The 13,206-nt window shown below is 35.8% G+C and overlaps 3 protein-coding genes across 3 annotated transcripts; all 3 read left to right on the top strand.

Moving 5' to 3' along the window:
* Positions 1-226: 226 nt before the first annotated feature.
* Positions 227-1,671, top strand: LOC108213425 (protein FANTASTIC FOUR 4). Its single transcript, XM_017385215.2, has one exon. The coding sequence runs from the start codon at positions 538-540 to the stop codon at positions 1,519-1,521; it is 984 nt and encodes a 327-aa protein (XP_017240704.1). The 5' UTR covers positions 227-537; the 3' UTR covers positions 1,522-1,671.
* Positions 1,672-6,699: 5,028 nt separating this feature from the next.
* On the top strand, positions 6,700-9,270 carry LOC108211285 (pentatricopeptide repeat-containing protein At4g02820, mitochondrial). The gene is made up of 2 exons (XM_017382842.2): positions 6,700-7,021; positions 7,974-9,270. Exons 1-2 carry the CDS (start codon positions 6,728-6,730, stop codon positions 9,228-9,230), a joined length of 1,551 nt encoding a protein of 516 aa, XP_017238331.1. The 5' UTR covers positions 6,700-6,727; the 3' UTR covers positions 9,231-9,270.
* Positions 9,271-11,103: 1,833 nt separating this feature from the next.
* Positions 11,104-12,688, top strand: LOC108212898 (uncharacterized). The gene is made up of 4 exons (XM_017384611.2): positions 11,104-11,248; positions 11,547-11,615; positions 12,198-12,369; positions 12,495-12,688. The coding sequence occupies exons 1-4, from the start codon at positions 11,198-11,200 to the stop codon at positions 12,623-12,625; spliced, it is 423 nt and encodes a 140-aa protein (XP_017240100.1). The 5' UTR covers positions 11,104-11,197; the 3' UTR covers positions 12,626-12,688.
* The last annotated feature ends 518 nt before the right edge of the window (positions 12,689-13,206 follow it).

Here is a 13,206-nt window from a genome sequence, read left to right as displayed (position 1 = left end):
AAATGCCAATCCAGCCAATAGAAAACCTGATATTATAATTTTCACGCATTATATATTTTCATTAATAATGTGTGGACAAGTTAAAAGCTGCATAATTTAGTGGGCATCAAAATTTCGCTTTTCTCTTAATCTCTCTCCTTCATTGACAAGTATGTCAGCCTTATTTTTTTATGATTAAGCACACTCACACACCTGATATCACGTTAAGAAAACGTGAGAGATATCATTAGACCAGAGGTCAGAGGATATTTGTGAAGAGAGCGAGAGAGATATCACCGGACTAGTGAAGAGGGCGAGAGAGATACCATTGGACCAGGGGTTACATGATATCTCGTGAAAAGAGTGAGAGAGATACCATTGAACCAGAGCCGATGGTTATATCAGCTCTTTTCTTCACCTATATATACTCCCTCTATCCATGCACTTTTTTCTCATGTTTTCACCATTCTTTAACCTAAATAGCTCTGTTTCCCCTGTTTTTTAATACTCTGTTTCCCCTGTTTTAATACTCTGTTTCGTTCATTTTCGAGAAGCAAAATGTCCTCGGTTGTGTGTCAAGGTTTACAATCATGTCTCGAGCCTAGACTCGCCGAACCTTGTGTCTCAAGGCACAAAATCTCGCCGCCATTGTCACTAGCTTTCCAACCCATTGAGGAGAATCCAAAGAATAACAACAATGGTAATGATGATACTAATCTCAAAAGTGTAGAAAAATGCAACAAGGGTGGCTGGAACTTCATTGAAGCTCTGATCAACCCGTCTCAGAATACTAAAGACGTGACGAAAAATGAGGAAGTGTATGTCCATCCACTTGTCAAAAGCTCTTCTTCAGCACTAAGCTCAAAAGGCCTGGAGATGTGCACTGAGAGCTTGGGATGTGAGACAGGAAGCGACACTAGCAGCGACGAATTCTCTTCTTTTTCATGGGAAAGAGAGAAAATGCAGCTAACTGGTGAATACTCCACCCTTTACATGGAAAAATCACGGCAATTAGATGAGTTTTCCTCACCTTCATTCAACAAAAATACTTCTAGTTACCGAAAATTCACCAAGGTAAGCACTTCCAAGTGTAGCTTTCCTCCTCCTCTTACTTCAATCAGTGGCTCAGATGGTGTAGAAGTAAGGCCTCGTCGTGAGGGAGGACGTTTGATCATCAACGCGGTGGCAGTGTCTTCCTGTCGTACTTACTTCAAAGCTGACCGCACAAATGGCAGGCTTAGGTTGTCTTTACAGAAGGAATGTTCAGTTGATTGTGACTGCGAGATGAACAAAATGGAGGAAGTAGTATACGAAAAAGAAGATGAAGATGAAGAGGAAGTTCTTGAGCATGAAAATGTTACTGAATTATTATCTGATAATGAGGCCAATGAAGATGGCTGGCATGAAGAATTGGATGAAAATAACCGAACAGGCCAAGAATTTGGAATCGGAGAGTTTGCTAGGCCAAGTAGGTGCAAAGAAGGTGGCAGAGGAGGCAAAGAGATACCTAATTGGGGACCCTTGTGGGTTGCCATTTCTTGAAATTCATAACTTTTTTCTGCAATTCTGCATGGTGTGGTTAGTATATTGTCACAAATCCGCTGAGCGTCTGAAACATTTGGCGATTGAGTCCAAGGCCTATTTGAAGGCTCACTTTTGTAATAAAATTATATCAGTACTTAGTAGGTTCAACTGCATGCTTTTGTGTTACAGGGTTTTCAGAAATGATAATCTTTTGTTATATTTTTAACAAGAATTCATGGAATATGAAGATGTAATTAGTCCACTAATCTTGATTAATCACACACATGCATGAGGAATATGTAAACGCGGACAAATCAAACGTACACATTAGAGCCTACTTGGAACTAAAGTCTTAAATATGTGATAGTACAAACTTAATGCTGTCTGTGATGCTAATGAGCACAACAAGATTCAAGCTGTCACATTTCGCAGTTATAAAATGACTTCTGATTGAGCCCGATGTTATGTTTCCCAGAGGTACAACCTTGGAAGGGATATCAGAAGATCCAAAATAGTAAATTATGCCAGTGAGGGCAAGTTGAAGCCTGAGGGTGTATGATTAAGAAGCACTCAAGAGCGGTAACTATCAGAAATCGGACCCATGAGTACACCCTTTGCTGACCTCCCACAAAACAAAAGGATGAATTCCCATCTGGTCCATGTTCTTCTTCCCCATCTTCTTTTCAAGATTCCAACCATTTTCTATGGACTACTCTGTTTCATAACAAGCCACTTGTTTGTTTCCGTGCTTTAATGTATAACGACAGAGCCACTTTGGGACCGAGGGGCACGAGCTCCCTGAGTTCTGTCCTAGTAGTATTAGCACTAAAGTTGAGTAGCCGAGTTGGAACTTTGTTCCATATATTACCTTCACCTCCAGAATCCGTCCCAGATACTGAACGTATGCTACTATCTTGTTCATTATACGCAAAAGCAATTCTAGTGTAGAGCCTTGACACACCAAACTAATTTGCCTCCATTTGATCTTTCCGACAAGCAGATCTTCATTTTTGGCCTAAAAATCCTCTGTCAGAAATCACAAGCTTAAAGGGTCATTCACAACTAGGGTTGCTTAATGCATCCACTTCCACACACACAACTTTGGTAGATCAAAGGGCAAAAAAGTAGGGCCAGTTCGCAGCGTGAATTTAGGGTTTCCACACGTTGAAGTTCCTTTTCTTTTTATCATAAGGAAAAGACATTGCAGAAAAAATACCAGTAAGAGTAACATGCAAAGATACATCATATTTGTTTTAGGGCTCAGGTCCACAACATACTTCCGCCTAGTTTTACTCCTACATGTCATAATAACCGCAGTAAGATATGATGCAACAATCATGTCAGAATCCCGACTCAATTATGTGACAATGTGAGCTGCTGGGGATTGCATAAACATCTGCATGTAGACGATTTCTAGTGTTTGTTTCATCTGTCTTCAAAACATTCATAGAAACACGCGAGTAAATGCGATTTTTGATAATGCTAACAATACTTTTTTCAATATCAGTCACTAACAAAACATTGCTAATTATTTAGAAGTGGCAAAAAATCATAATGCAAGAGCTGGCAGGGTCGTATTTTTTGTGTTTTTAGTAAAATTACCATGCAAATGTCCAGTAACATCCCCTTGTTCCAATTACTCATATGCTTGCTTGATCATTCCAGAGTACATTTTCAGTACATGCATTGTACCCGGGTTCATGGTGCGGTGCCTGATTATGATTTGACCAACAAAATCACCAATCAGCGGAAAAATCATCTCATCTGTACAGTTGCATTGATCCGGGACATGAAAATAACACATATGAGGTACGGAAATCGCCTTTTTGTATATTTCAATGGTCATATTAAGGGGGCGTTTGGATTAAGGTTGTGAATGAGAATCAGGAATGAGAACGAGGGTTAATGGGAATGGGAATGGTTTGGAAACCAGGGGGTGGGAAGAGTATGATTTAACCACCTAAAAGGATTGTAATTCCCCTTCCATACAACCAAATAACTAATCCAAACACTTATGCATGAGATTGAAGTTCCGATTCCGGTTAACTGGCCTCATTAACCATAAACCAAACACCCCTAATACTCGAGCAATTAGCCATGGTTCATACCAAGAAATCTGCTGATTTTAAAGGAAAAAAACATTATTGAAAATTTTAAAAATAAATCACTAATTTTTCAGATTACTCAGATTAGCCTCCCTCGTTCCGCCCCACGTTACAGAAGTGGAGTCCATATGTAAAAATTTTGAAGGAGTGCTAAGATCATATCAAGCGAAGTGACTATACATACCAGCTACACATTTCATTCCTTTTTAACAGCAGCACTCGTGAGACAATCTGATATGGTAGTCAAATTCATTCCGCATCACGGAATTGTGTACTTGAGATCTATGGTTATCTCTGTCGAATGCAAACAGAAATGGCACCATCAGGCATGGAGTACAACACACACACGATACATGTCTTGATGTTCCCGGGCAATGCGCCCTTCGTACATTGATGGAGATCTTGTAAGAATATTTGCAAGATATGGATCACAGAACTAAAGAATAAAGGGAGATGGTCAAGAAAAGTAAGTGTGAAACTTAGGTAGTAAGTAATTTTATGCTAATTGATGATTGCCATCACGAAACTCTAATCTGTTTCCAATGATAAATTTAGAATGATCGTTCATGGTAAACCCGTCCTTCTAACACTTTGAGATTTTAAGAGCTTAGGCTCGCTTGATCATGGGCTTTCGAGTGAAGAGGAATGTTAATCCTGGTAAGACCTCCTGTCATTTGTGTGTCACCTCCAGTTTAGAAGACGTGTGTTTCATGATTAATGATACTGGTTAACAAGAATCGGTTTATATATATATTTATTTGTTTGTCATGGAACCTCGTTATCATTAGATGAGTAAATTATTTCCCGCCTACACCATAGAATCCATATCATTCAAGTTAACTTCCACTTCTACTTCCACGCTTCTCGTTCCTATTCTCGATTCTCATTAACAATCTAAGTAACCCCTTGAACCACATAACATCTAGGCTAGGTGTAGTTGTAATATATGATGCACCAAGAATCTTGGCGCCAGACACGGCTTTTTGGTCAGCTTCATCGAGCGACTGTGAGTTCCACAATACTCGTGCACACATCTAACCCACTAATTAATTCTATGTCTCTGTCGAACCAACTACGGTCGGAACCAGAAAAGACTAACCCAACACGATTAAAGATTATCTGTTCCAATACTATGCGGACTAGATTAGGAGACCGTATACATTCTTACCAAGCATGCATGGTCTGATATTATTTAAGTGTGTTGCAAAGTGTCATTCATCTCATCATCGGATGGCTACAAGCACATATTTTTTCTTGCACAAAACTCATACAATTATGTATATGCATCGACTCAGCGGACCATTCATGGTCGTATTATTGCATGCATAGTGTGCCTTAAAGTTAAAGGAAGAATTGCAAGGAAAGTTAGAATAGTTCAAGTCGATTTCGAGACGTATGAAAGGCCCCCATGCAACTCTGGTTTTCTCAAGTTGGTCAAGAGAAGTCAAGTATTCTTCAACATTTTCATGCAATTCGTTATATAAAAATTTTATTCTATCAAAAATTACTCCGGTTTCTTTTATTGTTGTACATAAAATAAAAATTATCTTTCTCTTTTTTTAGCTTTACCCACCATTTTTTTGTAATTCATTCCTCACTCGCATTATATTCATTTTTCTTTTTCATTTATAATTTAGTTTTAAAATTATCAAAATGAAAATAATTATAAAATACTTTTGAAAAACAAAAATAAATTTAGTTTAGTTTTTATGAATTAATTGTCTTTATATCCGAATTCAGTTCCGTTAGTGATCAGCCTCATGACTGATGTAAATTATGACCACAGAGATTTTGGTTCTTATCTCTTCAATATTTTGTGGCTGATAAATTGAGAAAACAAAACATATTATTTGTTTCTTGTGGGCTTATGTATCTTGGGGCGACAAGGTAATGCTTTTGAATGAATTATTAGATTCTGAAGGGAAAGAAAGATCTCAGCATGTGACAAATTCATAAATCTTTTTGTCATCTAATAAGGTTACATGTACACACATTAGTCAGATTGTAATGAATTTAAATCCGAATGCTTTAGTTATTGTCATGGGACTATGTAATATGTAAAGATACTAGTTTATAACTGTGGTCTGTGGAAGTCGGTTAATATATTTGTTATTTTATTGTATATATTATAAATTTTAATTAATGTTATAATATGTTTTAGTAAAAAATTAATTACTATATTACTCGATGTTATTTTGAATATTGAATTTTTCAATTAAAAAATATAAAAAGATAATATATTTCAGTTAAAACGATTGGTTATATAAATAGACCCGATATTGTGTTATTAATGATAATATTGTATAATAATATATATTATAGTGTAGGTAGATAGTTGAAAACTATCGTAGATTTTTAATATTTCGGTATTATTGTGAGGTCATTAGAGTATCTAAAAATAACTTTAATTTTAGTTGAAAAATATAATCGATTATTTATTTATAATTATATATAATAATGTTATCTTTTTATATTATGTTGTCAGTATTATTTTAGAAGATCAGCGTTTTAGTTATGAAATCTGAAAAGATGATGTGTTTTAATTAAAAAAGATAATTGATATGTTACTCAATGTTAATTTAGAAGATTGAGTCGTTTTAGTTAGAAAATATAGAAAAAAATAATATATTTGGTTAAAAAAGATAATTGATTGTATTGATAGACACATAATTCGGCCCAAGTACCGACCGACCAAACTTTTAATGTTTCGGCTTTAACAGTATAGTATAGATTTTGTGAGAGAATATATTAGCATTCACATAAATGAATTGCATATGAATTATAATTTTTTTAAATAATATAATTTTCCAAAAATTATACTTTCCCGAATATTTAAAAGGATATATTTTTAAATATTTATAATTATAAAAAAGTCAAAATTAGACTGCTTTATATTTTGATTTCAAAAGAAATATTTATAACCAAGTCATTTCGAGGGATAAAAACCCAAAATACTATAAAACAACCGAGGCCCATCAGAACGCTCCTTTATCGGGCTTTTAAAATCAGGACAGCCCATCTCCTTATTCTTATCAGGCTTTTAAAATCAGCCCAGCCCATCTCCTTATTCTTATTTAACAAAACTACCCATTCACTCCCACTAGCCCAAAGCTAAACAAATGTTCCTCCGTCGCATCCGCCCAACCCTAGCCGCCGTCCGGCACTTCTCCGGCGAAGTCGCGGCGGAATCCATCCAAAAACCTCCAATAAACCCCCCGCCGCCTCCCCCCGCCGCAAAGTCCGGCGGCGGAGACACGCTCGGCCGGCGACTCCTCAGCTTAGTGTACACCAAACGGAGCGCCGTTACAACTGTACGGAAATGGAAGGAGGAAGGACATGTGATACGGAAGTATGAGCTTAACCGTAATGTCCGCTTGCTTCGGAAACTTCGAAGATATAAACACGCCCTCGAGGTTCATTTCATTATATGTTATAATGAACGTATAAAAACTTAACAACGATCAAGTTCATAATCATTGCGTATTCGCAATGATTATGAACTTGATCATTTCGCGTTGTCAATGATTATGAACTTGATCATTTCGCGTTGTTAAGTTTTTATACATAACAGATCATTGCATAACTTGAGTGTTTAGTTTTTATACATGTATTTAAGGATGTATGTTAAGGATGTATGTGTAATTTGATAATGTGATATGAAAATAATTGTGATGTTTAATTACGCAAGAAACTTAAGCGGTATTCACTATCTAAAATGTCTAAATTTGTTTTACTGATATGTTATGCACTGATTATGAATTTGATCATTTCGTGTTGTGTAATTTTTGTGCATTTAGGTATGGCGGTTTGTTGTAGTTGTATATAATATTTTGTGGAGTATTGAGTGATCAGAATCCCCTTTTTGTTGCGGTCAAAAGTGATAAAACTGTGAATAGTTAATGATATCTCATGTCCCTAATAGTTCTCCTTGTATTTCGTAAAGTAATTTAGGTGAATTGGCTCTTGATTCTGAGCTAATGTCGCTGTTACTTGCTATTCCTTGCCATTTAAATGGTCTGCAGAACGTAGCAATTAACTAATGTGAACTAGAGAAATAAAAAAACTAAATTCGTGTGAATACTCGAGAGTACAAGAGAAAACAAAAGACATTAATGTGTTTCAAATTTTAAGGAGTGAGTTATTTTTCTTATACAGAGAAGTTTAACTTTGTAGTGAAACATGATAAATTAATTTGTAGAGCCTTCCTCTATTGTATATAGGTCATTTTTTCCGCTCTGGTCAGGGAGATAGGGGATTGATTATGTATGGGACTTGACCTTTTAATAAGTTTAAGTAGTTAGAACTCATCTGGTCATCTACATTCCTTGCAATAACAAAATTAAATATATTTTTTTATTCATGCAGATTTGTGAGTGGATGAAAACCCAAGAAGATATGCAGTTGGTGGAAGGAGATTATGCGGTCCACTTAGATTTGATTTCAAAAGTTCGTGGTTTGAACAGTGCAGAAAAGTTCTTTGAAGATCTTCCCGAACAGATGAGAGGCCAACTAGCCTGCAGTTCCCTTCTGCACAATTATGTGAAAAATAAGGATTCATCTAAAGCTGAAGCTCTGATGGAAAAAATGTTGGAATGTGGTTTTACAAAGAATCCTCTACCGTATAACCATATGATTTCTTTGTACATTTCAAATGGACAAGTGGAGGAGGCATTACGAATGATAAAGAAGTTGAAGAAGAATACTTCGCCTGATCTTTTAACTTACAACCTGTGGCTAAGAATCTGTGCTTCGCTGGATGACATTGACATTGCAGAAAATGTCTTTCTTGAGCTTAAGAAGGCACACGTAGAACCGGACTGGGTGACCTACAGTACATTAACTAACATGTATATTAATCATTCATGCCTTGAGAAAGCAGCTGCTAGCCTTAAGGAAATGGAGAAAAAGACTTCTCGTAAAGTACGGACGGCATATGTATCCATTATTAGTTTGCATACACGCCTGGGAAATAAGGCTGAAATTCGACGAATATGGAAGAAGATGAAGTCTACCTATCCAAAACTGAACGATGAGGAGTATACTAACATGATCAGTTCACAACTGAAACTGGAAGAGTTTAAAGAAGCACATAAGCTCTTCCATGAATGGGAGTCCGTGTCTCCAACTAAGGACTGCAGGATTGCAAATTTATTCGTTGCAGCCTATATCAACAAAAGTCAAATAGAAATGGCCGAAGATTTTCACAAACAAATGGTGAAAAAAGGTATCACTCCCAGCTGCTCTACTTGGGAATTACTCACCTGGGGATATTTGAAACAGAATGATTTGGAAAAGGCTCTGATTAGTTTCCAGAAAGCCATAGCTAGTGTGAAGAAATGGGAGTTCAATGAGAAATTGGTTCGAGAGCTCTACAGAATCATTCAAGCGCACAAAAATATTGAGCGGGCCGAGCAATTGCTGGTTATTCTTCGTCATGGCAGTGAATTGAATACAACGATATACAATGAACTTCTGAAAACCTATGCAAAAGCCGGCCAAATGCCCCTTGTAATATCGGAGAGGATGAAGAAGGATAAGGTAGAGTTGGATGATGAAACTCGTGAACTTGTTAAATTAACTAGCAAGATGTGTGTTGGTGATGTTTCTAGTTACTTGTCGTAAATTGAGAAACAATGGTGCCGTTTGGCTAGCTTATTCGTTATTCATGTTATTCATAAATAACATATTGTTTGCGTAAAGAACCTATGAGTCAACTTTCGACTTATAAAGTTGAAAATGCTAAAAAAAAAAAATTAGATTTTTTTTTTTTTGAAATTCGATTTTACGAAGATATAAAAGAAGTTAAATCAAACAGCTTCAAACTAAAAAGCAATAAGCAATTTTTCTAAATTAATCAAATATGTATGATGTTTGTTGGTCGGAGCAATTTTTTTTATCTTTTTTTGTAATTTGGCAATGCAATACTCGGAAGTCCTCTGTCTTTTAATGACAATGTTCTATTGATTTGATTATAGTTGTGTATTAATTATTCAATGGACTTCTAAGAACCTATGCAAATGCTGGCAAAAAGCCTCGTGTAATTTTGAAGAGGATGAAGAAAGATAAGGTAGATTTGGATGATGAAACTTGTGAACTTGTTAAATTAACAAGCAAGATGTCTGTTAGTGATGTTTCTCATGTATTTCATTGTATATTTGATATATTTATAAAGTTCATCGCATGAAAGCTTAGCTATGTGAGGAATTGAAAGATCTGAATTACTGAAACAGGACCCCGAGAAAGTAATTAATGCTGAATCTGAATTCTCATTTCTGATTATGCCTGAGTCCAGAACTATGCTCTTCAATATCCATAGTTTGTACTAGACAAAGTTTCTAAAAGAATTGTTCTGTCAGAGGTCGTTACGTGCCCGTCTGACTGCTATATATGGTTGTTTAAATTTGTCCGCAGGTCGTTATGATCCACTCTGACTAGGCCACTATGGTTTCCACAGTTGTTTAAATATGTCCAGAGGTCGTTATCCCGTCTGACTAGCTATCCGCGGTGGCCTAAAGATGTCGAATGCATTCGGAGACTAACAAGTTTCCAAGTTCTTGGTAAGTAGGTTTGGTGGTTAAGAAGAAGAGGCATTGGTGAGTGGTGACACACAAAATGCAGTTATATTATTGTTAGAAGGTAATGCACTGTTTCAGAACTTAGGTTGAGGAGGATAGGGGTTTACCAAATCCAATTCAACCTATCCACATCTTACACCTTCTTCTCTACTACTTTTTGCTCACCTAAGTTGCCCTTGGATCATTTTTATTTAATTTTTAATTCTAAATTTTAATAGATCATGTTGTTTCCGCAATGAGACGCAGGTATCGTTTGGCGTTGTTCTTGCAGAAAAAAAACAATTCTTTGTTGGAAAAACATGTGAAAATCTGTAGTAAATTTAAAGCAGCTATTCTGAACAGTAGTTTTACCTCAAAAGCTGCTTTTAGAAAAAATCGGTCATCTTATGCTTTTCCAAAAAAATGCTTTCCAGGTTTTGCCGGAAGTTGTCATAGATTTCACTATTAAATCTCATTAAAAATATTATTTTTTATATTATAACTCAAAATATATAAATACCAAAAAAAATTACCAAATAACTATTTTATTTCTACAACAACACTTCTTTTACCGGAATTCTTTTTGACAACACTCCGCAATTTTTATGCAAAAATGCGTAATTGAAACCATTTGTTGAATTCGACATCTCGTAAAAGAAGCAAACAAGAGTATCTTGCTAGTATACCTGTGATTCATCTGCATATCACAACAAGATAGTAAAATTAAGTTAATGGCGAACTCGTCTTGCTCTCTAACCCAATAATTAACAAGATCAACAAACATAATCAAATAGTCAACTATTTCTCTAATTAAAAAATTGTCACGTACTAATAACATGAGTGGATGTACTTAAATTTCTTGTCCAACTCCAACATTAACCCGTGATTTAATATTATTCTCTGGCAGCTTTTTGTTTCTTAATCTTGCATCCCTAAAAACCTCTATATATATACATGTATGTTGTCTTCCATGTCAAACTACTATACTCTCCAGGTTTAACCCACTGAGATTTTCAATCTTTTTTCTCTCCTAAAATGGCAGGAAATTATCAGCTTGCATTAGAAGAAAGATCATCATGGCTCCAGGTATGCAGCATACAGCTCTCGAACCCGAGACCTTTCCTAAAACCGAGCTTTGATACCATATTATTAAGGCGGTTTATCTAAAATCTTAAGGTTTTAGATAAAGGCTCCAACAGAATCTTATATTCTTCAAAATGAGAACCAAAGGTTTTGCGGGAATTTTTATGTTGCAGTTCTGCAAAATCTTTGGTTCTCATGGTCATCATTTTCTCGGTCCCAGAATATTACTTGTAAAAATGAGTTCTGTTTGTACAGCTTGTATGATTTCCGTTATCTCATATACATTTCTTTCTGGTCTCAGACAGAAAATATATGGAGTTCACGGCAACATCAGAAGAGTCTCTGGTCACCGACAACTCGAGAATCACCGGTAGGTCTACTGTCTACATGCTGGAAATATTTACGATGATAAATTATAAATCATTTATTTGTATTTATGGAGCTAAAATCATCTCATTGGACTGCATATGACATATTATATACTGAGGTATCTTAAGTTTAAGATACCAGAGGAGTATTTAACTATTCTTGAAGATTCCGCAGCCTCGTTTTCTTTCTTGTGGGGATGCACTAAGCCACTGATATGTTGACAGGATGTTGAAATGAATATTCGATTTTATATAAATTAAAGTAGTTGACTTGAAGGATGGTGAATGTTCAGCTGATTAGCTACTCAGAGTATTTAAAATCAAAAAACTCATACGAAACCTGAGCTATGTTAGTCGGATTCGGCTAGAAATGACCGACATGGATACTTGTCCATGTGTCGGACTCAGAATTATTTTGAAAAATTTACATGTTTTTTCCTGAAATAAGTTTCTTAGTCCAAGTGTAGATGTCCGAGTGCCGTGTATCCGACATGGGTATTTAGAGACAAAATGAAAAGTCTGAGTAACATAGAATCTGAGTGTCGAAACTAATCATGCACTTATTTTGGTGGTTCAATCTTCAGAACTCAGAATTGAACTCAAAGCCACAACTGCGACAAATATATCACAAGGACTGGGCGGCCTGGAGAAATGAAATGCAGACGATTTCTCTCGATTCTCCGAAGAAGTCATGCGGCACTGGTTTTTTTCTACCTCGAAGCGCAGAAACAGATTTCCAGATAACCAACAAGTCAGGTAAGTCCAATTTGATTAGTAAACGCGTTTGAGTTTGAGTTTGAGTTCGTAATAATAATTTCAGTTTGATTCGATTTAAAATTTTACATTTCCGCTTAAGTAATGAATTTCGGTTGAATTTGTAGATACGAAAAGAAGCTCAGAGAACTGGAACAACAATGTAGCTGGGAACAAGAAAAGCCAACGAAGTGCTGCAAGTTATAAAACAAGCAGCTCTCCTCATTACATATATCTCCCAAAAGAATGGACTTATTAGCTTATTTGTTGCATGAATATACCATGTTTTACTACAAAAATAAACACATATCAGGTTCCTGTATGATTCTTTTGGATAGTTGTGTGGTTCAGATTATTGACCAAAGGTTTCCATGGGGTGATATTGAAGTTTTTAGAGTTCTATAAGTAAATATCATGGCTACTTGATTTATAATTTAGAAGAGAGCATGTTCTAACACTCAACTTACTTGGAAATCCAATTTTGTATCAAGGGTGGATCAGGAATGAACATAATCTGTCTTTCATGTTTATAATAAAATATGAAAATAATGCCCGTAAGGGTTGGTTTAGCTGGTTAAAAGAGGGGACTATCCTCTTGGTCACAGTTTCGACTCCTGAAGGAGGCAAAATCTGTCGCTTAAGTGCGGTTTATCTTGGTTCACATAGTTTTTATAAGTCAGGTGAACTCGAAATTGAAATTTCCCCCACTTATGTTTATATAATCAATCCTAGATTAATATCAAAATTTGACTTAAATGGATGAATTTTTATTTTTCACTTATATGTCACGTCAAAAATGATTAAAGTTCATCGGTTAAATTTGAAGAATGAGACGCAAAT

Source organism: Daucus carota, chromosome 3 (genome assembly GCF_001625215.2).
Source record: "Daucus carota subsp. sativus chromosome 3, DH1 v3.0, whole genome shotgun sequence".
NCBI lineage: Eukaryota > Viridiplantae > Streptophyta > Magnoliopsida > Apiales > Apiaceae > Daucus > Daucus carota.
The sequence above is the reverse complement of the archived record's forward strand: the minus strand, read 5'-3'. Positions and strand labels throughout refer to the sequence as shown.